The sequence below is a fragment of the Strigops habroptila genome, chromosome 5, assembly GCF_004027225.2.
Source record: "Strigops habroptila isolate Jane chromosome 5, bStrHab1.2.pri, whole genome shotgun sequence".
Taxonomy (NCBI): domain Eukaryota; kingdom Metazoa; phylum Chordata; class Aves; order Psittaciformes; family Psittacidae; genus Strigops; species Strigops habroptila.
In genome coordinates this window covers 55827336-55850335 of record NC_044281.2, presented here as the reverse complement: position 1 = coordinate 55850335, position 23000 = coordinate 55827336, and the positions used below count along the sequence as shown (strand labels likewise).

Below are 23000 nucleotides of genomic sequence, written 5' to 3'. Positions count from 1 at the left end.
AGGGAACAGTTGGCAATACTTGGAAATTAAGAAAAGAGAATGCGAGACATTTTTGTAAGTTGAAATAAAGTATCAGGTTTTAGTTTCTTGCATATAATTTCTTGAATTTCACCAATAGAGACTCAGGACTTGCTGTTTACTTTTAAATCCATTTTATTCTTTACCCTTCATCATGTGGCTGAAAATACAGTGTCGTTCTTAGCTGTTAGTCACGAGGACTTCCCAAATACAATGCTGGCAGAAGAGTTGCAGGTCTGTGCCCTGGCATCTCAGCAAATCTGAAGATGAGCAGACCAGCAAAAGCATTACTTGGAGTTACTGCTAAGTGAAAACAGTTAAGGTGTGCTAAATATTTTGGAGGATTTAGTACTGTGAAGAGAAAGCAGAGCGCTGATGTTTTTTGACCTACGAAGGTTGTAATCAAGCTCCCTCAACAGGCAGAATAGCTCAGTTTGCTTTGCAATTTTGCTGCTTTGCTTTACCAGGAATCTAATTAATCATTTAGAACTAGAAGCATCAGTTGCTCTCGAGATCAGTACCTGTTCCCAATTTCTAATTGGCACATGTGCATGATAGTTTCTCGCCTTAACTGTAGTAATCTGGAACCAGGGAAGCATGTTGCCTTAGAGTTCTCTAATCACAGAAATGTTCTAATGCAGCTTGGGTTCTACCTTTTGGGACCATTTCTTTTCATCTACTTGTTTCAGTATCACTAAACTGACTGTTAACCTTTTAGCAGGCTCATTAAAAAAAAAAAAATCCTTTAAACAAAACTTAGAGGTATTTTTAAAGGGTTTACAATCCATAAAGTTAACATAAAAGTAGAGAAGGACTTCAAAAACCGTAATGTAAAAAAAAAAATAAAATAACCCAAATCTAGCAGTATCTATCAAATTTCAGAAGTAACTGGGAATAATTTTTATATGAAATAAATTTTTCTTGTTTTTAGCATGAATCTAGGGAAACGTTACTGGGATTCAATATGGTGAATTACCGAGCATGTAAGAATTTGTGGAAAGCTTGTGTGGAACATCACACATTCTTCCGTTTGGACAGACCACTCCCCCCTCAGAAGAACTTTTTTGCACATTATTTCACTTTGGGTTCCAAGTTCCGGTACTGGTAAGTGCTGATTTTAAATGTATGGTAAAGAACATAAGAGAACAGGCAACTCATTAAGGAACATAGGGAATTACTTAGAATCTGTATTAAAAGGTGTCATAATTCAAATAGCTTTTGAATCCTGCAACTGCCTTCCTCCCCTGCTGGCCTAAGTTTCAAATGTTGTCAGTAATTTTCTAGGCTATCTTGAAAATACAAGTATTGTATTATTAGGGGTTGTTACGGAGTTAGTACTCTGAGATTGTCTCACAGGCTGCATTCCTTCGCCTGCTTACCTGCTGGGTTATGCTTATCTTAAAAATGTTGTCTCAGAAATTCAGAGTCTTTGACCTAGTGTTTTTGAAAACTGATGGATCTCAGATCTTGTGTGCAGCAACAAACCAGACCTAAATAAAGATCAAGGAAATCAAGGAAAAGAAGCTTGTACAAGAAAAGCCCATTAAAGCTAGATGCATACAAATAGGAACTAAGTAAAAATAGAAGTCATATATTTTCTGCACCAAAGCCAGAAGTTTAGAAAATAAGGATGAAGTCCATAACTTTTTAAGGATGAACTTAATAGGTAAAAAGCTTGGAGGTGCAAAGAATGCTGTGGAATAACTATAATCCACAAGTATAATTTTTATGCTAACAATGGAATGGGTGATGTTGGGTTTTAGTGTTATATGCTTTTTATAAAAAAAAAAAAAATAATCTCAGTTCAGTAACTGAGTTAACTGTCTCTGCAAGTCATGCAGCATGCCAATGGCTTAAATCGTGCCTGAAGTAGAGAATAATGGAACTACTACTAATCATCCATCTAGAATGGCCACAGTGTCTGTGACGTATGAAGGGAGATGATGAAAAGCTAGAAAAAACAATAACAGACTATTTCTGTTACACTTGTGAATTGCATAAATGTATAAAGAGGAAAGTAATTCAGTGGCTAAATTTTTATGCCATCTGTGTTTTTGACCAGCATTCACAGCACCCATTTCAGAAACAGCATTCTATGATCCTGAACAGTATTTGAGACTTGATTCAATGTTGCTGTAGTGAATTTGGGGGATCTTTTTCATTTCTCTAAAGATTTTGAATTTGAATCATTGTGGTTACTATTACAGAATAGCTCTTTGATGATGACATTCAACTTATGTTAATGTAAGATGAAAAGGGAAACTGCATAAAAATGAGGAAGGTCATTAAAGTTAATGAAGTTAATAAAGAAAAGGCTAGAATTTCTGCAAGTAGTTTGAGAGATTGTTTAGAGGCAGTAATAGTAGTAACATGGCACACAAGGAGAGGTTAAGGGCGCTGGGCTTGCTTAATCTGGTGAAGAGGAGGTAAGGGGGAAATTTAGTAGCAAGGCTAATCCTACTTCAGGGACAGTGTCAGAAATGATGGAGGCAAACTTGTGCTGGCAATGGCAGGTGGTAGAACAAGGAGCAGCAGCCACAAATTTTCACCTTGGAAGGTTGTAGCTGGAAAAGTTTTTGGGGTTTTGATTTCTAGGATGATAGTGCATTACTGTAACAAGTTAACCAGAGGGACTGTGGGATCTTTATTTTTGGAGGCTTTCAAAACTTGGCTAGACAAAGCCATGACCAGACATGTCCTAGTGTTTGCAGAAGATTGAAATAGAGACTTCTAGCCAACATTTCTGTGATTAAAACCAACTAATAAAATACTGAACTGTCAGGGCTAGACTGAAACATCTTCAGTTCTGAAAGAAATCAGAGACATGAAATGGTTGAATTATTAAATGTGTTACATATTCCATTATATCCATTGGAATAAAAGATTCTAATGCAACAACTCTAAAAAGCTTCCAGGAGGAATCAAGAAGACTACTGATGAGAAAATCTGACTTCTGTGCACTGTGCTTGGATTCTAGTAATATTTCTCACCAAATACTGAAATTGCCAAAACACGAAGAGTTTTATTGTATATTAGCAACTGTGAACTGTCTTAACCAGATGGGAAATGAGTAGGTCCGTTCTTCACAATAAAGGGAAATTACCACTGAAGTGATACAGGGTTTTGTAGTAAAAGCTGAAGTTGACTAGAAAATTTCGGTGGTATGTTGCAATGAGGGGTGAGTAGGCAATAAAATGGTACATCAAGTTCAGTGTCCAAAAATCAAAAATAATCTACACAAGAGGAGAAAAGAGGAGGAGCATCAATTATAAGCAAGTTATTACTGTCTTGGACCTTCGTAGTTCTCTAAAACATTAGATCAATTATTAGCAGCTGTTGGAGAAAGGCAAATACAATGTTAAATTTATTGGAATGGAATAGAGGAAAATACAGATGGCTTACTGCTTGTCAGGGTTAAAAATGTGTAACGCCAGGAAGTTAGGAGGCAGCAGGTTTGAGAAAAGGCATTTCTTAGAATCGCAGCATGGCAGAGGTTGGAAGGCAGCTCTGGACCCTGTCTAGTCTACTGCCCTGTTCAAACAGGGTCCATTATAGCAGGTTGCCTAGGACTGTGTCCAGCCAGGTTTTGAATGTCTCCAAGGATGGAGACTGCGCTATCTCTGAGCAACCTGATCCAGTGTTGAACCACCTTCACAGTAAAAAAGGGGTTGGTTGGGGTGTGTTGTTGTCATTTCCCTCCTCCCCTCTCCCCCCACCCCTGCATTTAAGTAGTGTACCCCATGTTTCAGTTTGTGCCATTGCTTCTTGTCCTGTTTCTGGGCTCTCTTGAGAAGAGTCTGGCTGTGCTTTTTATTTGCCTTTTCAGGTGTTTATACACACTCATTTGATCCCCGAAGTGTTCTTTTCCTGAGGCTGAACAGTCCAGCTCTTTCAGTCTCTCCACATAAGTCAGGTGTTCTGGACCCTTAATTGTCTTTGTGGCCTTTTGCTTGACTTGGGGGACCCTGGAACTCAACACAAGACTCCGGATGTGGCCTTAGCTGTGTTGAGTAAACCTGCTTTCCAGCCGGTTGGCCCTCGGCCTGTGTGTTGAGTTATTCCTCCTCTTCCAGGTGCAGGTTGTTGCATTTCCCTTCACGGAATTTTGTGATATTTCCAGTTGGCTCATTTCTCCAGCCTTCACACATCCAGTAGTTCTGTAATATGAATATGAAAATAGCTAATTATTTGTTTATTTTGTAGTGTGAATTTCCCTGTAAGGGACAGAAAAGAGCAGAGTTTTAAGCATCACTATCATTTTAGGACATGTGTTTTCTGACTCTGTGCCTTGGTCTAAAGTTATAAATGGGGAAGTGGCTGGAAGAGGGAGATTTGCTGGTATCTTGCCCCCAGTTCTTAACTGCTGATAGACACTCAAAAAAAAAACACTGTATTTTTTTCTAAAACAGAAATTATGAAATATTATAAAAGATCTTTGATTTGACACAAGACATCTGGTCTTATCTGAAAAGTCAGCAAGTTCCAAGATCCAATCTTGATTTTGACAAGTTGTGTAGAAGAATACAAGCCTGATGTGCTTATTATCTAATTTCTTCATGGTATTTTGCTGAACTAAGTAGTGACTAAGTTATTAGCAATTCAGGGAATAGTTTAGGAAGAGTACAGAGGGGATGCTATAACTTTTGATTGTGGCTATAACAGGAAAGACTATAGTGTTATCCAAAGATCTTACCTCTTCAGATAACAAGAAAAAGGAAGAGAAGAGAAGAGAAAGCTTTATGTTATGCCTGAAATTAATTGGTCTTTGTTATAGTTACACTATAATAGGAAAGAAGACCTCCACTTCTACCAAATGCTTTCTGAAGTTACACTGTGCTGAAGATGGCACAATTGCTTGAGCATGACTGAAAGAGAATTTGGGTTTGGGGTGGGTTTTTTTGGCAGAGATGGTTCAATTTTAAGCAAGAAATTGTTATGCTAAATTTGTTGTATTTAGTGGTTTGGTTTTGTTTTCCAGTGGGAGAACAGAGGTCCAGTCTGTGCAGTATGGTAAAGAAAGAGCAAACAAAGACAGGGTATTTGCAAGGTAAGTGATTTACATTTGTACAAGATCAGTAAGTCTCCTGTTTGTGTATTTTTAGCTATTATGGGATCATTGTTTCCTGTATGCAAAAATGTAAAATAAAGAGCAACTGTTGTCAACTGTTGCTGGTGGCTTGACTTAACCATATTAAGGAGTTTGATTTTGAAATGGGAGAGTGTTTCTCTGAGTCAGCCAGAAATGGGGGAGAATCTTATGATGGAAAAAGTTAATAAGGGTATTCTTTAATATTTCCCCCTTCAGAATAGCCTTCAATCTCTGTAGTTTGTTCTTATATGTACTAGCCCTTTTTGTGCTGTCTTTATTGCAAAGAATAGTCTCTTGAACTGTTCCATTAAAATATTGAGTTAATGGGTATGTTTTATCCCTGATAAGAGCCTACAACTGTCCACACGTACTTCCTTTAGAATAAGGTACTGTGAGTGTCTCACTTGGTGAGAACAGCTTTATTGCTGTAGTCCCAATGAGGTATTTTACTATGAAAAATTTGGGGGTGAGCTGCTTCTTGAAGGTATTCTGTCACAGAGTAGTGGGTAATCATAGAATCTATTACTTAACTTTGTTTAAGGTTCCTGAGGGGTTTAGTGATTACAGGAAAACAGTCGAGACATAGATTTAGTTCTTCTTTCAGAACTTATGATACAGTATTCACAAGGAAAACTGCTGCTGCATCTGTTTGGCACTGTGCTCTGGTCATTAATAGAAAGAATCCTTCTGAGCAGGGAGCGTGCTCTGTCCTCTTTTTATGCTTATACTTTTGCTGAGATCAGAATGTCTTTTAACATAATTACCCCTTAAGGAACTGTGGAGTTCAAATTTATGCTCATAGACTTAGTAACAAGTCCAGCAACCTTTCTCAAGTACTTGCAAACACTGTTTTTCAGAGCATTGGTGAATTGAGCCTTGATTTCCTGTGTTGTGGTGTCCCCCCTGCCTTCTTTCCCCCTGTACAATGTATAATTTGCTTTTCCAGCTGGGCACGCTGTAGATACTTAGCTCCATATTAGAAGGATTTGAGGGCAGAAGTGCTGTGACATGTTTGTTCAACAGGTAGATTTTATAAAACCAATTTGTTCTGTGTGCTGTAGAATTATTTTTTACTCAATTTACTTTGGGAACCTGCTGAAATTTTTACTTGGGGCAACATTTTTAGTACTCAGAAGACTCATCACTGTGACAACTGAGTTTATTTATTTAAATAAGTTATGAATCAATTCAAAGTTATTTTTCTTGTTGCACTCTGAACTTGGCAATTCCCCACGAGTAAGTAGGGTGGAGGTGAGCCAATACTTGGTTTTGAGGCATGTATTTGTAATTTTAAAAACTCTTCTTCAGTAGATGGCAGTCTTCCCTTTGCATCAGAACTGAACAAGTGGTGCCAGGGTCACTTGTATTTTAAAATGTATATTCTGGATAAAATTGAAAGCCATGGCTAGAACTGCTCTGATCTTTTCTCAAGTCTTTTGGGCTTTTTTTAGTTAAAAAAATACTTGGCTCTTCTGGCCTCAGGAATTTTATTTTCCGCTGTTGCTTTTTAGATTAAGGAATACACGTTCCCTCTCACCTTTTGAGCTTTTTAATAATGTCTGAGGCATATGTGTGTACATCACTGAGCTGAAATTTATGGTGTATTGTAGCACACCTTGAAAAGCTTTCAATAGATCATGTGTCCTCTGTCCTCCCCAGCACAGTGTGCAATGAATGCCTTTTCAATTTTGAAGACTTTTAGTATTTTTAAGGGTGAAAAAACTTGAAACATAAGACTTTCCTAGAACATTATGTGGTTCAAGAAGCTTAATCTAAGAACATTATGTTTTATTCTTGGTCTTCTAAACATTTACATTTCAAGCTGAAATACTGAGTAAATGTTAGCCCATTTGTACTTGTACAGAGAATAAGTTTTGCTTTTTAAGGTCTTCCAGGTATAATGTGGGTTTTGTTCCTGGAACCTTCCTTTCTCTTTCTCAATGTGTCTTTCTCAGACAAAGTCATTGTGTTCAACAGACAAGCAGCTTGCGTTGGTTGCTTTTGAAAGTTCTGCTAGGTATTGGTTGCCTTTTGCTGTGAAGTCAGAGCGTGCTAGCATTACAGTCAGGTCAGTCTTCAGAATTAAGTGAACACAGAAAAAAAAATTAAATACTTACTGTTGCTTTTATTATTGCCACATCAGAAGTTGTGGTTTCAGTGGGGTTTTTTTCTAGAGCTGTCCATATTTACACTCTTTTCTTATCATTATCTAACTAGAAACTGCCTTATTTGAGCTAATTCTGTCTAAGCAAACTTTGGAATAATTTCATTGTAAGAAAATAACACAATTATATTGAGATGTTATTTGAGTTACCTGTTTGTTCTAAGTTGGGAATTGGTGATTGCCACAAGTAATGATCCTTTCACACTGAGCGGAACATAGAGAGCACCAGACATAGAAATAAAATTTTTAACAGCCATTTGAATAAAACAAGCAGTTATAACCTACAATTAGCAGGCTTAGCTCTTTGTCCTCAGGATTTAACTTTAAAATTAGCTGCAGTTGTATTCATGGATTTCTTGATTTCCAAACCAGAAAAAAACACTTAAATTTAACTTTAAAAAATGGAATCTATTACTATAAAGGAGATAGTCTGTAATAAATTCGATATATTTTGTAGATGCTGTTTTCTTAATTTTCATGTAAAAATAAAAAATGCGTAACATTTTCATTCAAATGATCATTCATAAAAACATGAATGATCGTTTATTTTTATCTTTTTCCTGGAGTGTAAAAATATTGCTTATTGGTTTCTGACACATAAGAAAGTTTGAGGGAAATGGGGAGCTAGGAAATCCTGAAACTGTGGAATTATTTTAAAACTGTTGCTTTCCTGGGTTCTGTCATGCAGATTTTTATGCATGATTTTTCAGCATTTAGAAGATTGTTGCTGTGGTTGTTTAGCTTTGGGTTGGTTTCTTTTTTTCATCTTCATTACAACTGTTCTCTTGGCCTCATTTATTGTAGGGTATTCATAACACGAGAAGACCCATGAGAATTCCCAAGAGCATTAGAAATGAAAGTAGATAATAAAAGTGCAAAAACTTTGATCAAGTCATAAATTGAGAGATTTCTTAAAGACCATTGTTTGCTCTTAAAGTCCTTGCAAAGTATTCTAATTCTATTCGATTGTGATGGCGTGTACTGGAAGGTAGTTTAAGCACTTGTGTGATAGTGAGTGGGTATCTCAGTCATTGTATTTGCAAACTCCCTATCATTAAGTTGCAATCTTTATTTCCCAAAAAACCAGTCTTGCTTCAACCATGCATTTATTCAGGTTAATTAAGTAGTTCCTCAGTTGCTTTAAATTGCATATGTAATTTGTGGTGACCCTGCAGATTTGTGTAGTTTCAGTCTTTTGGTCTGAAGCAGGAGTTTCAAGGCTTGCTGAGAAACATCCCTGTGCCCTTCGTCAAAATACAAAGCAAGGCTGTGGCTGCAGGTTATATTTCTTTCTGGGACAGAAGTGATTTAAAAGATTCCCACCTGTATTCCCAAACAATACCCTCTTTCTTTCCCAGCTCCTGCAAGTATTTACCACTTGCAGGACGGAAAACAAATTCTGTCTTCAAAAGCTTTTGTGTACTGTAGCTGAGCTAATATAATTTGTCATGCCTTTTTTTAGTTGCATTATCTGATTTCATCCCTTACACTTGGGGGTTTGTGTGTGTGTGTGTGCGCGTTTGATGTAGTATTGCAGCTTGTATGACTGTTCTTGATTTTGGGGGCAGGTAAAGTTTTTGGTCTCTGTCCCTACTCAGATAGATAGGGCTTCTTCCAGCATTTTTAGTAATGTCTCTGCAGATACACCAGAAATTGAATCTGAAATAGTTTACTCTGTTATAAGCAGTGCCCTGTGCTGAGGTACAGTACAAGCATCCAGACTGAGCAGACAAACATGGAATTCAGAATTTCAAACTTTTTGAAAGAATTCAAAAAAATCTTTTATGGCTTACTTCCCCCTTCCCATCTCCTCAGCTGTATTCTGGCATGAGAAAGTTACTTGAATATTGCAAAGAATTAATAATACAGGAGAAATTTGCTGGAATATTTCACAACAAATCTTTAACTGTAATAAAAAATAACTTATTGTTAGATTTAGAAGTGTTGGCAGGAGGACGAGTGTCAAAAAGCCACAGCACTGAGAAGTTTGATGCTGCAGTGTGGTAATTTTTTCTTTGAAATTTCTGCAAAGACAGGAAATGGAGGCAACAAACATGTGGGTGGGACTCTGAGGTTAGAGCTGTTAATAAAATAATTGAAACGAACCATTGCTGATAAATGCTGCAGCTGTTTAGCATGGTAGTAAGGTATTGTTTCTGAAAGATCAGACCTTATCCACAGAAAAAGGTGAGTTTTCTTAACATTGGATTTTTTGGATAGGGAAGAAGGTGCTTTTCTCATTTTAGGGTTATGTTCATTTGTTGCGTAGATTGAGGAAGTTTTCAAAAATGTAGTTACAAACTATCACTTAAGGTACAGTGCAGTGGGGGTTTTTTGAAGCAGTCAGAGATGAAATTTTGGAAAAACTTGGTTTTTCCCCCTCCCTATATATTTCTGTGTCTCTCTATGTAGTTTAATTTGTTTTATGCATACAAGAATAGTGCCTTTTCACTGTTGCGCTTTAAAAACGATATATATATATACACACACCAACTTTCCTGTATTACACTTGTTGCTTATTCACTGAAGGTTTTACGTGTCTGTCAGAAAATACTGTACCTGCAGACCTGTTTAGCACTGGATATATTATGTTCCTCTGCATTTTTTCCCTCAGCCCGTTCTTTGGTTAGTTAGAATCCACCTCTTGGCAAAGCTGGCTCTTGGTGCTAATCTGCTGGCTGCAGGCATGCTGTCAGCAAAGTCTAGCTAATGATAGCTTTGATAAATAAAAGAATAATGAACAGATAACATTAGACATGCCATTCAAATCTGCTGGTTTCTTGTTATTTCACCTGTTCAGAACTGCTCAAATTGCTATGTTTGGGAAGAAAAATAGCTAAGTATTTTGAGATGCTCCAATTTGAAGCAAATTACAGAAGTTGAAATGTTGTTGTAATTGACATGACACCAAGCTAATTACTTTTTGAATCAAATTAATACTGCTTAAATACAGTGAAGAAACCAGATGTGTGTTTTCCCCAGGAATTAAATAATTATTTTCCCTGTTTTCAAATATCAATATGCTGTCAGATTTTTTTTCCCTGCATGTAGTAAGACCTGAAACAGTAGTATTTAGAACAGCCCATCTCACTTAACTGTCTGAAATTTGACAGCTGTTATTTAGTAAGATTTTAGGGTAGCAAAGCAGAAAGTACATGTTCAGAACCGCCTGGGAGTGTAAAACCAGAAATAAACCCTCTACACACTGACCACCCCTCCTTCAGTATCAAACAAACACCACTGACATTAGTAGGAGTTATGTACCTATGTGAAGTTAGGTAATTTGATGCTTGGTTATCGTTGTAGACTTTTTTTTGCTTAAGGTGATGGCTTGTGTTGAGTTTTAAGTTCCACGAGAAGCAAAAATGTGTTTGCAACTAAGGTTCTCATTTTCAGAAGGATGTAATTTGTGTGTGGGTAGTTCCTTAATTTCTTGAAGTTCCTTCCTTCTGGACTTGCACTTTCAGTAAATCAGTAAGATGATGATGAAGGTAAATAACGTTTATGATGTGTCCCAAGAACAGCTAAAGCAGAGATTATTTTGTGATACAGGTGTATAGAGCTGGAGAAAGAAATAAAGGGGTTATGCTGATACAATAATATGTTGTCACCTCATTGTGTAAAGCTGGAAAGTAGATGTCCTGATTTTGGCTGGGGTAGAGTTAATTTTCTTCTTAGTAACTGATACAGTGCTGTGTTTTGGATTTAGTATGAAAACAATGCTGTTAACACACCGATGTTTCAGTCATTGCTAAGTAGTGCTTACCCTGATCAAGGCCTTTTCAGTCTCTCATGCTCTGCTCAGAAGCTGGGAGGGAGCAGAGAGAGGACATCTGACCCTAACTACCCAAAGGGATATCATAGAACGTCATGCTCAGTATAGAAACTAGGGGGAGTTGGTTGGGAGGGGCTGATCGCTGCTCTGGACAGGCTAGGTATCAGTCAGCGGGTATTGTGCATCACTTGTTGGTCCCTCCTTATTATTGTTGTTATTGTTATTTTGTTTTACTTTATTTACTTTATTTCAGTTATTAAACTGGTCTTATCAAAACTAAGAGGTTTTACCTTTTTTCCCAGTTCTCCTCCCCATCCCACGGTGAGTGTGAGCGAGCAAGCAGCTGTGTGGTACTTAGTTGCTGACCGGGGTTAAATCATGGCAGTAGAGTGTAGTGATAAGAATATAAAGGCAAATTAGAATGAAATGGTCATGGCATAAAAGACTGATGAAATTGGGGTTTCACTGGAACAAGAGAGGGTTGGGTAATGATAGGGAAGAAGTTTGAACTATATGGCACCATTGAAGTAGTAGAAGTAAAGTGAAAGCCTGGTAACACAAAATACACAGGACATTTAAGGATTATTTAAAATAATTTTTTCTTGTGGGATAAAGAATTTTCAGTTGAAAACAAATAGCAAAAGTCTGGGTGTGTTTAGTTGCAGGATGACTGAACCATCCAATGTGATGATAAGAAAAAAGCAACCACAATTCTTCGATGATTCATTTGATGATTTCCACTATAAAAGAGAAATAAAGTATTTTATGAGGGATTGCAAGTATGGTCTCATTTGTGCTAAAGAAATAGGTGAAAGAAACAGCAGAAGGGGATTGTAAGTATCCTGGGATTAATCAAGAATGAGAAAAAGTTTCCTCAACATCAAGAAAGGGCAGCAAATAGAAAATACTGTTACTTTTGTATAAAAAAAAAAGGCGATATGACCTTTAACCTGAAGGACATTTGTGGCACAGAACCAAATGAAGTTTGGTTACCCACAAAGAAGTTTAAATAGAATGATTGCATCTGCCACACAGGTGACGAAACATGTTCTGGAAGAAAGCATCAACTGCATGAAAATCCCTGATGAGTAAACAAAACTCAGGAGCTCCATCGTCATGTTGATGACTACCCCACTTTTAGTTCTTCAAAGTCTTTGGGGCTTTTTTTGGGCTGATGTTTGCACTGCTTTGTTTTTCCTGAGATGGCTGAATAGTGTTACTTAGAGGGTTGAGGGTTTTTTTGTGCTTTTTTTGTTTGTTTGCTTGTCTTCTGTTTTATTTCTAAGTTCAGACTTCTTAATGACTATTCCGTTTGAATCAGGTTCTCCTTGAGGCATTAGAAATGTCTAGTGAAGTTCAGTGGGTTCCTCTTCCATCTTAATTGTCTCCCTCCCAGCCAACAGTATTTTATGACTATTTCATTGACGTTCTTCTACAGAGTACAGAAAATTAAGTACAATATATTGAGAAAATAAAGAAATGCCCATGTAAACACAGTTTTGCATAATTCTATTTCCTTTCTTCCATGTAGTTTGGTTGTCTGTGATAGAATATCTGTTTCATTGTGGTGAATTTTATGTAATTTTGTTCTTGTCTCCTATAATTTTTGGTTAGTCATTTTACTTTCTTCTTCTAGATCCCCCAGTAAACCCTTGGCACGGAAATTAATGAGTGGGATGGACTGGGAAGTAGTGAGTAGGAATTCACTGTCTGATGATAGGTTGGAAACACAAAGCCTACCATCACGGTCTCCACCTGGAACTCCCAATCAGTAAGTAGTGTCGAATCTTCTCTCCCTAGAAGTAACTGTCAACCTCTACTGTGAACGACCTGTGTGTATAATAAAAGAATTAATGCATTATGGAGACAAATAACAAATTATGTGCTGAGTGGTTCTATGGAATATTTAGCTCCAGATAAGAGAAACTATTTGGGGGTGAATTTTAGGTACTTCCCATTCAACCTATAAAAAGTGTAAGATGTAGCATGCTACCCTAAATTTGAGAGCTTGAGTTTTCTCGAGCACAGTTAAAACTAAATTATTTGTTTGTCTAAGAAAAACCTGGTAATAAAATCTGTGTGGTATTTTTGAAATAATTGATTCTGGTTAATACTGCTTCCTAAAACATTGGGTAAATTACTTAATCAGAAATCCTTGCAGATTTATTCCCCTCAGTTTTTCTGCATTTCCTTTCAAATCTCACTCTTCCCACATGATAGAGCTTTCTGTTTTATGTTTATAGTTAGTGAAAACTCCTTCCTGATTTCTTTGGGAAAATAACCAGTTTTTTCAGCGTGCTGAAACTGGCTTAAGAATCAGTATTACCCAATTTTGGATTGCATAAACCAGAAGGTTTTAAGATTCTTTGGCACTGCAGCATATTATTCAAAAGACTGTTGTTGTATATATCTGTAGCTTTTAAAAATTCTTGTAAAATTGATTTTATAATATATTTATGTTTATAGCATAATATAAGTTAGTCATGTATGTTTTAAAGCATTTTAAGAAAGGTGCTAATGTCAGTATGCTAGTTTTTTTACATGGGAAAATTTTGGGTCACAGAAATAAGACTCTCAGTGCAAAGCTTATGATCCTTCTAGGAGAAGATGCAGGGGGTAAAATGTTCAGATTAAGTTCTGCCATGAACAGACCTAGGATTTTTTTTCTTGGGGATTAATTTTTCTTCTCATTAACTGGACTGTCGGTTCAGTAGCTTGTTCATTGGACCGTAATGCTTTCAGGCTTCTTTAATTGGGAAGGAAAAAAAAGTATATTAGCCATTTAGTGTTTATGAAAACAAATTTTTAACACTTTAAAAAAGCAAATAATGAAATATAGCATGTTGATCTAACAACATCTTTCAGTGATTTTTTTAAACCTTTAATTAATAAAAATGTAGGTGAACATATGCTTGCACTGAGTGTAAATAATTATTTTAGTATTCCTTTATGGTAGTGTAAGAAATGTAGATTAATAATATTATTTTCATATTGCATTGCTGTGCTTTCCCCTCTTAGTCGCAACTCTGCCTTCACTCAAGAAGGAGCCCGGTTACGACCCTCATCAGTTGGACATTTAGTGGACCATGTAGTTCACACATCCCCAAGTGAAGTATTTGTAAATCACAGATCTCCATCTTCCACCCAGGCTAATAGCATCATACTGGAATCGTCACCGTAAGTTCTGTTGGTCACTACACTATGGTAGCATGCAGGGAGAGCCAGAAAATCTAATAAAAAGGTAGCTGTTATTTCAGGAGTATTAGTAGAGGCCTTACTGAAAATTAAGTGATACAGAAGACCTATATCTGACATGTTCCTGGTGGAGGGTTACAATAACTTCCCCACCCACCCAAAATGCAGATTTGCTATAACATAACCCTCAGTGTCTGGATGTGGAAGTGAAAGTGGTTTTTTTGATGGAACTGTTTTGTGATTAAAGTTGTTAATTCCCGCGAGTTTGAAAATTTTGCTTTTTGTCCAAGCGTAGAAGTATGAGTGAGCTTTGCAAATTACTTACCAAAGTACCTTTTTAGCACCCCATCATTCTAAGACTCCTAGTACATTTGTAGTATTGTTAGTAAGTGTATCTTTAAGATAGCACTATTTCTGTCATGTTGATTATTCTTGACACTGTAAGTTTACAGTGCTATAGTGGGCAAAATAAAAACTGTTATTGTGTATTAAGTTCAGAAGGATGACAAACAAAATACTGAGTTATTCAAATATTTGAAATAGTAACCTGTGACAAAGATGAATTGGGGGGAAAAAGGTGCACAATGTACACTGTATTAACACTGCCACTGTACCTTTTTATATATAGCTATACATGTAATGCTAAACTTGCCCTCATAATTTTGTGTAATCTCTGTTAGTAAGGAAACTGTGCAAATTGTTTAAAAACGTGATAATTTTAAAATAGCACATAGGTAACTACATGTTTATGAACAAATTGTATGTCTCGGGAAAAATTATTCTGGGAAGGTATTTGACACAATTCAAAAACTTTGCTTGGACTATACCTTCCGTTTTAACAACTGTGTGTAACTTCAGGGAGAGAAATAGAATACCAAATTTTTAAAGTTTTGTAAAGTAACACAAGACATTTTTTATGATAGGGTACTATAGTTCTAATTTCACCACCACCTAGTTATTTAGCTTTCAGAGTTATAAGACAGTAATTTGGCCTAATTAATGTAAGATCGCCTTCTTTTGGTGGGCTTTTCAACCTATTCACGTGGCAAGGGAGTCTCAAAACTGTGGAATGCTTGCGAATCTTTTCTTATATTAGAGTGTTGCTGTACAAAAGCCACACAGGGTCAGGTTCCTTCTGTTCCAAGACTTCCAACTGAAGTCAGTTATGGGAAACACTGAATGGTAGAGCGATACAGTCAAGTAAGCACAATTCTTAAATAGTCTGTTTTTATTCATATGCCTTTAAGTTGTAAAAGATGTTCCTGAGTGTCCTTAGGATTTGTTTATTTAATACCTGATTTCTTGTGTAAGTCACCATGGAAATGAGTCTTAAAAGAAAGGAAGTGGTTTTGTAAAGTAGTTATGCAACTGTGGCTGTTCTTTTTCATTATTTTGCACTTTCTATACCCAAGCAGAAAAAGTATTGCTCTTCTGTCATTAAGTTTTGGCTTTTGTTTTGTTTTGTTTTTCCATTGTTGGAAGCTTAAAAGTGGAATTTAGTTTAATTATACCTGCATAGATATCTAGCATAAGATATTTTTTGGAATGAGGACATTGACTGTCAAAAATACATGACCAGTTAGGGTCTTATGAAAGTTTCAGATGGTATTACTGATTTAAGATTCAGGATCTATGAAACAAAATAGTAGTCATGAAGTTCATATTAGCTATATAATTTAAAATTGTATTATTTTAGAGTCCAAAAACCTATTTCTTAAACAGTTTGACCTTTCTGAGTGAAAAAAAAATCAAAAACTGAGTAGTCCATCTGCTAATTTGTTGAGAATTTTTATTTACTGATCAAATTTACATATGTAAGAAAGTCAGAGAAGGTAACCTGACAGGCAGTAGGTTTCATGATCTTTTTGAGTTTGGAGTCAACATAGCAAAAGAAATTAGAGTTTCAGTGCAGTATTTAGAAGAATATTATAGCTTAGCTAATGCAACCTTTAATTCCACATTTTTTTCTTCATCTGCGTGTGCTATTCAAAACCAAATTGAGAGATTTCTGCTTGTAGTTCCCTGAGGTAATTATAACCTTAAATTCTAAAAGCATGTGATATGTGTTTAGTTTAATAAATTTATGGGGATGTGTATGAAACTTTTGCTTAATATATTAAAAGGTCAGACCGGATATCTGTAACAAAAATACCCCAAGCTTGTCAGTGCCAGGGTTTGTGTGTTATTTTATTATTATGTAAATTGCTGAATGCGGTAACAGAGAGCTGCTTTGCGTGCAAAATAGGCTGCTTTCACTGCTATTGTCTAGGCATTCATAAGGAAATTCAAAGCTGACTGGGCAAATATAAAGCAATGAAGTTTTTGCCCAAGGCTTGATTGTTAGTTCTCACAATTCATTATGCTAATATATTACAGTACTTGCATTGCTGCTTCTAAAATGCTCATTTAAGTAACTTTTCAAATCTTTTCTATAAGTTTGTATGTTCGGTAGGAATTTATTTGTGTTTGTTGACATGAATGTACAGACATCTAGTCAAACATAAGATCCCATCTTTTACCTTTATCAGAATGACTTTTTGTCTCTACACTCATGTTTTCTGATCCTATTTTATTCAGTTTAAAACTCTCAGGAGTAATTGTTCACAGGAAAATACATAGCTATGTTGCCCTTCACTTAAAAGGCTGAATAATCTGTGCTGGCCAGACTTGAATGAATAAATGCATAAGCAGTTAAAAAGCTCTGGGTGACCTTTGCAAGTCAATGTCTAAATAGTTTATAGCTGCCTTGAAAGTTCATTTTGCAAATGTTGGCAATCATATTTTATCTCTTTCTCCACAAAAATTTATTTAGAAAAGCTGCTTATCCTGAAAAATAAAAGTATGATATTTTTTACTGTCACGTTGAGAAGTGTTAAGGAATATTATTTTTACTCCCTAGTGTGTTTTGAACATGAGATTCTTCAGACATAAGATACTGAATAATTAGTCAGTTTTTTTCTTCTAACTCTGCATGACTAAAATATATTTTCTGAAAGTGGAAATTAAGCAGAAACATATCAGAAAAAGTATTTTTAGGACCTTTTCAAATGTACTGTTTCATACAGTGACCAAAAAAATTATCAATATTTTCTAAGAAAATCTACTAGATTTTTAAAACTGAAATGGAAAACATGTTTTTTCAAAGTGAAGTGTTCCAGTTCCAATTCAATTTTCATGCTTTTTGAAAGGTTCATCCGTTATTTTAAATCACTGTAGACAGTTGTGATCTGATTTTTTGTTTTTAATTGAAAACATGAATCTGGTATCAGGCTTTCTTTAGTTGCACAGAAAAAAGTCACATGGTATGGAATTTGATGTGTGCCTTCAGTTTTCTAACTTGCAGCAACTTGGAATCCTATGCTGCCTCATAATGGGAGTCTTACCCTGTGAACAGTTTACTGTGGCTAGACCATTTAAATACAGTAGGACTACTCTCGTGGTTCCCTATGCTTTGTAGAGGGATACTGTGCTATGAGTTACCGCTACAGCTTGCTGATAACGAAAGGGGCAGTGTTCTATTTCTGGTGTCTGGGAATGTACTTCCCTCCCCACGCAGTGGTCGGCCTGTGATAAACCAGTTCTCCTTGTTGAACAAGCAGAGAGCTACCCAACCTTGTCCAAAAAATCAATGTATTTTTGCTTGCTTGGTGAGCTGCTTTAGCCAAAGGAGGAGTGCCAGAATGCTGCAGGGAAGGAGCCATGGGTGTGGGTGAAAGAAGGAACAGAGGCACCCATTTTTGGTGGTAGCATACTCTTTAGATTTAGCTGTAACCTGCAACTTCATTCTTGGTGGTTTTTGGATTTGCCACTAGTATCAGTGGGCTGTTGTCGTAAGTCGTTAAATTACTTAATAATACCTTTTAATGTGGTTAGTGGGAAGGAAAGCATGCTGGTATTTAGAAACTGGCATTCAAACAAGTTAATGGGAACTATGTGCTAACTGCCTTTTTGAGCCTCTCAGAATGTTCTTCTTAATTCTTAAATATAAAACCATATAATGAAAAATGAATCATATATTTATGTAATACAAATTATACAGTTAAGCTTTTATTCCAAAAGGACTAATAAAGGAAATTATCCGTATTATACATAAACACAGAGAACATTTTTATTCATCTACAGTAGAGTGCTTGCTGCTCTAAAGCAGAAATAGAACTTTCTGCTATTTAATCTTCAGTAATGGTGGTGTAACTCAACTAAAAAATGCGTGCAATGAATGCTTTTTTTACGAATGTTTCAAAGCTGTACATGTTTCAAAAAGAAAAATGTTCAAGGGGGAAAAAAACCAAAGCTCTCTTCTGTGTATGTGTAGTACACATATACTTTCAATTGAAAAATTAAAATTTAACACTATCATGTCCAATGGACATTTCAAATAAATGCAGGGAGACAGTTGAGTTGTCTTCAGCTTGCACTCCTCCTGTTTTTAGGTCAAAAGCCAAAAACTAGTGTGGAAGCAGTGTATTATGCTGCTTGTGTCTGGTTTTAAGACTTAAATTGCAGGCATTAAGTTAAGATGCAAGCTAATTGATATCGAGGAAAACTTAAGTGACATATCTATTTTAGATTTTTTCTTTTTTTTAGCAAGAGTGCAGAGCATAAATACAGTGAATTTTACAATATTTCAGCGTAAAATGGGTTGATCATAGTAAAACCATTAAAAAAAAAAAAGTCATGTGTAGAAGATGGAACTTACTGGTTCTGTGTACAGTTACTTGTCAAGAAAAAAGCAGCAACATGTCCAGACATACACTTCTAGTATATTCTACTGCAGTACATTTTTGTGATTCTAAAAATACATATAGACATTCAGTTCTCAAACTCTTGAGTTTCTTCTAGCATTTTCAGTTTATTTGGAACCCTGAAAGAACTGTCAATATCTCATGATCATTCCACTTCATACTTCTATTTTGGTATTTAGATCTCAAGAGACTCCTATAGATGGGCAGCCTCCTGCATTACCACCCAAACAATTTAAAAAGAACAGTTGGAACCAAATTCATCATTCTTACTCACAGCAAGAACTGGATAACCATATTAATGAAACATTTGATGTTCCTGCATCACCAGAAAAATCCACAGTAAGTTTTTGGATCCAGTTTAACTATTCTGGTTTTTATTGGAATGATAGTCCTACTTTTCATGAGCTTGGTTCACTTGTGTTTCAGAGAGTTCTTGTGTTTGTGCATTACATTGCAGCATTTCCGTTATATATATACTGTCTCTGTGCTATCTTCCACTATTTTTTCCACTTGCTGGAGTAGTCCTTTGTCAGTTGTCATCAAATGACTTACATTTTGATGGATATGTAAACATTTTAAATACTAGCTTTTCAGCACATGCAGAAATTTCTAACTAACCTCTTATTTGAGAGGTCATTTACTGTCAGTTTTAAAGAAAACATTGTAGACACTACCGCTGGTGTTGAATTTAGCTTTTACAAAGAGCTGAAACTGAAAGTGCCTATCAGCTTTAGAGCGGTTTTGTCAGGAGAGGTTTCTTGAATCTCTTGGTTGCATTTCTCATCAGAATTTCCAAGAAAGAGACTCTAGCAAGACTACCTGTGACAACAAATGTAAAAATCAAATAACAAGTTCTTTTTCCACGCTTAAGCACATGCTAGATGAGTCAATATCAGTCACTTGATTATTGCCTGACTGAGGTGAGATCTCACTGACCATTTTTGTGAATTTTTCTTCTGTCCCTTCAGAAGTTTTCAAGTGGTTCTTGGTTTTACAGTGATAAAAACCAGGGACAGGAGATGTTTTGCAGGATGGGAAAACTGTTTAAAATCCAGATGTAGCAAATACTGTATAAAAAGCTTTGCCAACCTCAGACATTCAGAATTATGAGTCAGCTCCCAAAATTGGTATTTTGGAAATGCCTTTCGTTTATTTTCATTTGCATTCTGAACTCAAGCCTAGGGTGTTCTCTCAGGCCTTGTTACAAAGCTAAAATTCCCATAAACCCCATATTTCATTTCATAGCGGGGGCTTCAATAAAATTCACAGAAGTGAAACTTGTGTATCTATGAGCGTTTTGGGAATGTTGTAAAAAAAATTGCTTTAAATAATAAAACAGACTTTTTAACAGCTTTGTCTTCTGCCAGTGCTTACCTGAGTCATACTGAAGTACTGTTCTGTTTCGAAAGTTAACACTGCTTTACTCATCAAGTTTTTCTGCTTTGCATTCAGTTGTCTTTACCAAATTGACAAAAATAACTTTCAGTTGGTTTTTTTAACTCCTTTTAGTTCTGCAAAACCAACACAGCTGCGTGAGAATGAGATTCTTTTTTCTCTGTGCGTTGTCAGTGTGATTGTTTGCTGTGGTCCAGTGGGCCACATTTATGCAGCCTCGCTTAAGGCAGTACACTGTTGTAATTAAAGATCTAATTTGGTCTGCTGATGGCTTTTTATTTTGCGTATTAGAGAAGAAGGAATGCAGCATTTTGTGAAATTGTGAATTTAAGTTTTGGAATGTGTTTGGTATTTTTTTATTTTTTCAAACTTGCTTTTCTGACCAGAGTTACACTTCAGGTACCTGCACCACTTCTGCTGCTCTGTGTCAAATATTTTAAGGAAACCCTCTCACCACTTTGACTTCATTTAGCTGTTGAATTTCCTTCGTCTGTTGTATACATGGAGAGTCTATTTAAAAGGTAGTGAGACAGATATGGGAATTACAACTTTTTACTCCATCTGCAGTCCCTAAGTATCCAGTCTGAGAACGTCCAGAAGGATTTGGAAACAGGTGTGACCAGAGGTCCTTTCAGTCAAGCAGGTTAATGATGATAGTGCTCACTTCATGTTTTTCATTATAAACTGCTGCTCAAAATAGCCTCTTAAAGCAGGAAATTATTATTCTGTTTTTGTCTGGGGAATGCAGTGGCACAGAAATTGCCAAATGCTGCAGGTGAGCACTTGGTTGTTGTTCATTCTGCCCAGGAACCTGAGTATGGTCTCCCATGCCAGTGAGCATAGGCTAAAATGATTTGCATATGATCAGGCTTCCTAAGTATCCTTCCTTATCAGTAACTTACACTGTTACTTTCCTCTCCTTCCTCAAATTTTTCATCTTCTCATTACTATGAATGTGTTCGAGAGGGTCATTTTGCTTTAACCAAGAGCTTGAAACACCTGAAATTCAGTTTAAGAGCCAAGCTGAGCGGACTTCTTTTACCTATTGAGCCTGAAGCTTTTGAACTTTCTGACGTGTAGAAATGTTTGTTTTAATGAGTTTTGTTTGGTTTCTTCCTTTCTGAGTATCAGTCTTATGCTCTGGCTTGAAACAAGTTTCTTTAATAATACTTCACATCCTCACCATAGAAACTTTAGAAGTACTAGCTGATGTTCAGTCTGTGAAATAAATATTGTTAAGAATAAACTGAAAAGCATTTCAGTGGCACTTAAGTTGATTTTCCAGATTAAAATCTATTTAATATTCCTCAGTTTATTGGTAGTTCCTTTAACAGTGGTGTTGTGTGAATATTGTGTCAGAATGAAACTGAAAAACAAGCAGCTGAAATTGTAAGAGCTTGCTTGGTGCAGATCATGTGTCACACCTCATATTCCACTACATTGAAATGGAATATGGGATATGGAACCAAGATTTTGCCAAACTTGTCCGTGCTTACTACCATTATATTATCAATAGAAACAAGAGTATACCTTCAATTGTCTTATTTTTTGTCATATTACATTTTTACTGCAGGCTTTTTACTGAGGTCTTAACTAAAATGATTTTAAGGAGTTTCCATTTAGTAAACTGTTTTCCTTAAGCCTGCTTGAAGCCAATTAATCTTTTGTAATACTGTTTCTTACTTTGAGCTTGCTTTGAGAGAACACGCTTTTAAGTTATGTCATGGAATCACAGAATGGTTAGGGTTGGAAGGGACCTTTCGATATGATCTAGTCTAACCTCCCTGCCAGTGCAGGGCCATCTAGAGCAGGTTACACAGGAGTGCATCCAGGCAGGTTTTGAATGTCTCCGGAGAGGGAGACTCCACAACCCCGCTGGGCAGCCTGTTCCAAAACTTTTAAATGTGTAACTTTTCCCTTCTATGCAAAACTCAAGATAAGACATTGGCACCATTACTCAAGGGTCCAGGGACAATTACTTGATGAGGAAACTGCAGAATTATTACATACAATATCCTCGAAGTCTAGCTATGAATAATATATACGTTAATATAATATAATTTTTGTTCACTAGCCCAATGGTGGTGTCCCCCATGACAATCTCGTTATGATCAGAATGAAGCCAGATGAAAATGGAAGGTTTGGCTTCAATGTAAAGGTAACAGTACATCTATTCCCTTCATGTCTATTAAGATTATTTTCTCACATTTGTGATTTGTTACTAACCTAATTTGTTTTTAAAGGGTGGATATGATCAGAAGATGCCAGTAATAGTGTCCAGGGTAGCTCCAGGAACACCTGTAAGTTATCAAAAAATCAAACTTGGTAGCAATACCTATGTATCTTAAAACTGTGAATTATTTCATAACTGCCTATGAAAATCAGTTTGTGCTCCAACATTATCATAACAAAGCAAATTATGTTTTGTAGAATCTGATACATACATAATATACATAACATTTTTTAAAGTTCTTCAATCCTCTGAAATATTTTTTTTTCTTACTGAAACAAAGCTAAATTCCTGAAAATTGCAAGGAGTTCCAGATGTTCAGTATGTGCTGTTTCTTGAGCTGTCATCCTAAAAATACATTTACTTGATTACCTTTTTTAAATATAGGCATT

General features: G+C 36.1%; 1 protein-coding gene across 9 annotated transcripts in view; it reads left to right on the top strand.

The window, feature by feature from the left end:
- Window positions 1–23000, top strand: part of PTPN4 (protein tyrosine phosphatase non-receptor type 4) — a 116758-nt gene that overhangs the window by 74758 nt on the left and 19000 nt on the right. For 6 of the 9 annotated variants that reach the window (XR_003991572.1, XR_003991573.1, XM_030487430.1 and 3 more), the window contains 7 exons: window positions 950–1122; window positions 4979–5065; window positions 12683–12817; window positions 14065–14223; window positions 19163–19322; window positions 22453–22536; window positions 22622–22678. Coding sequence is in view for 6 of the 9 variants with exons in the window: in XM_030487430.1 (XP_030343290.1) it covers window positions 950–1122; window positions 4979–5065; window positions 12683–12817; window positions 14065–14223; window positions 19163–19322; window positions 22453–22536; window positions 22622–22678 (855 nt within the window). In the remaining 3 variants the exon portion in view is untranslated. The remainder of the gene's footprint in view (window positions 1–949; window positions 1123–4978; window positions 5066–12682; window positions 12818–14064; window positions 14224–19162; window positions 19323–22452; window positions 22537–22621; window positions 22679–23000) is intronic. The other 3 variants (XR_003991574.1, XM_030487431.1, XM_030487426.1) reach the window with 1 other exon arrangement.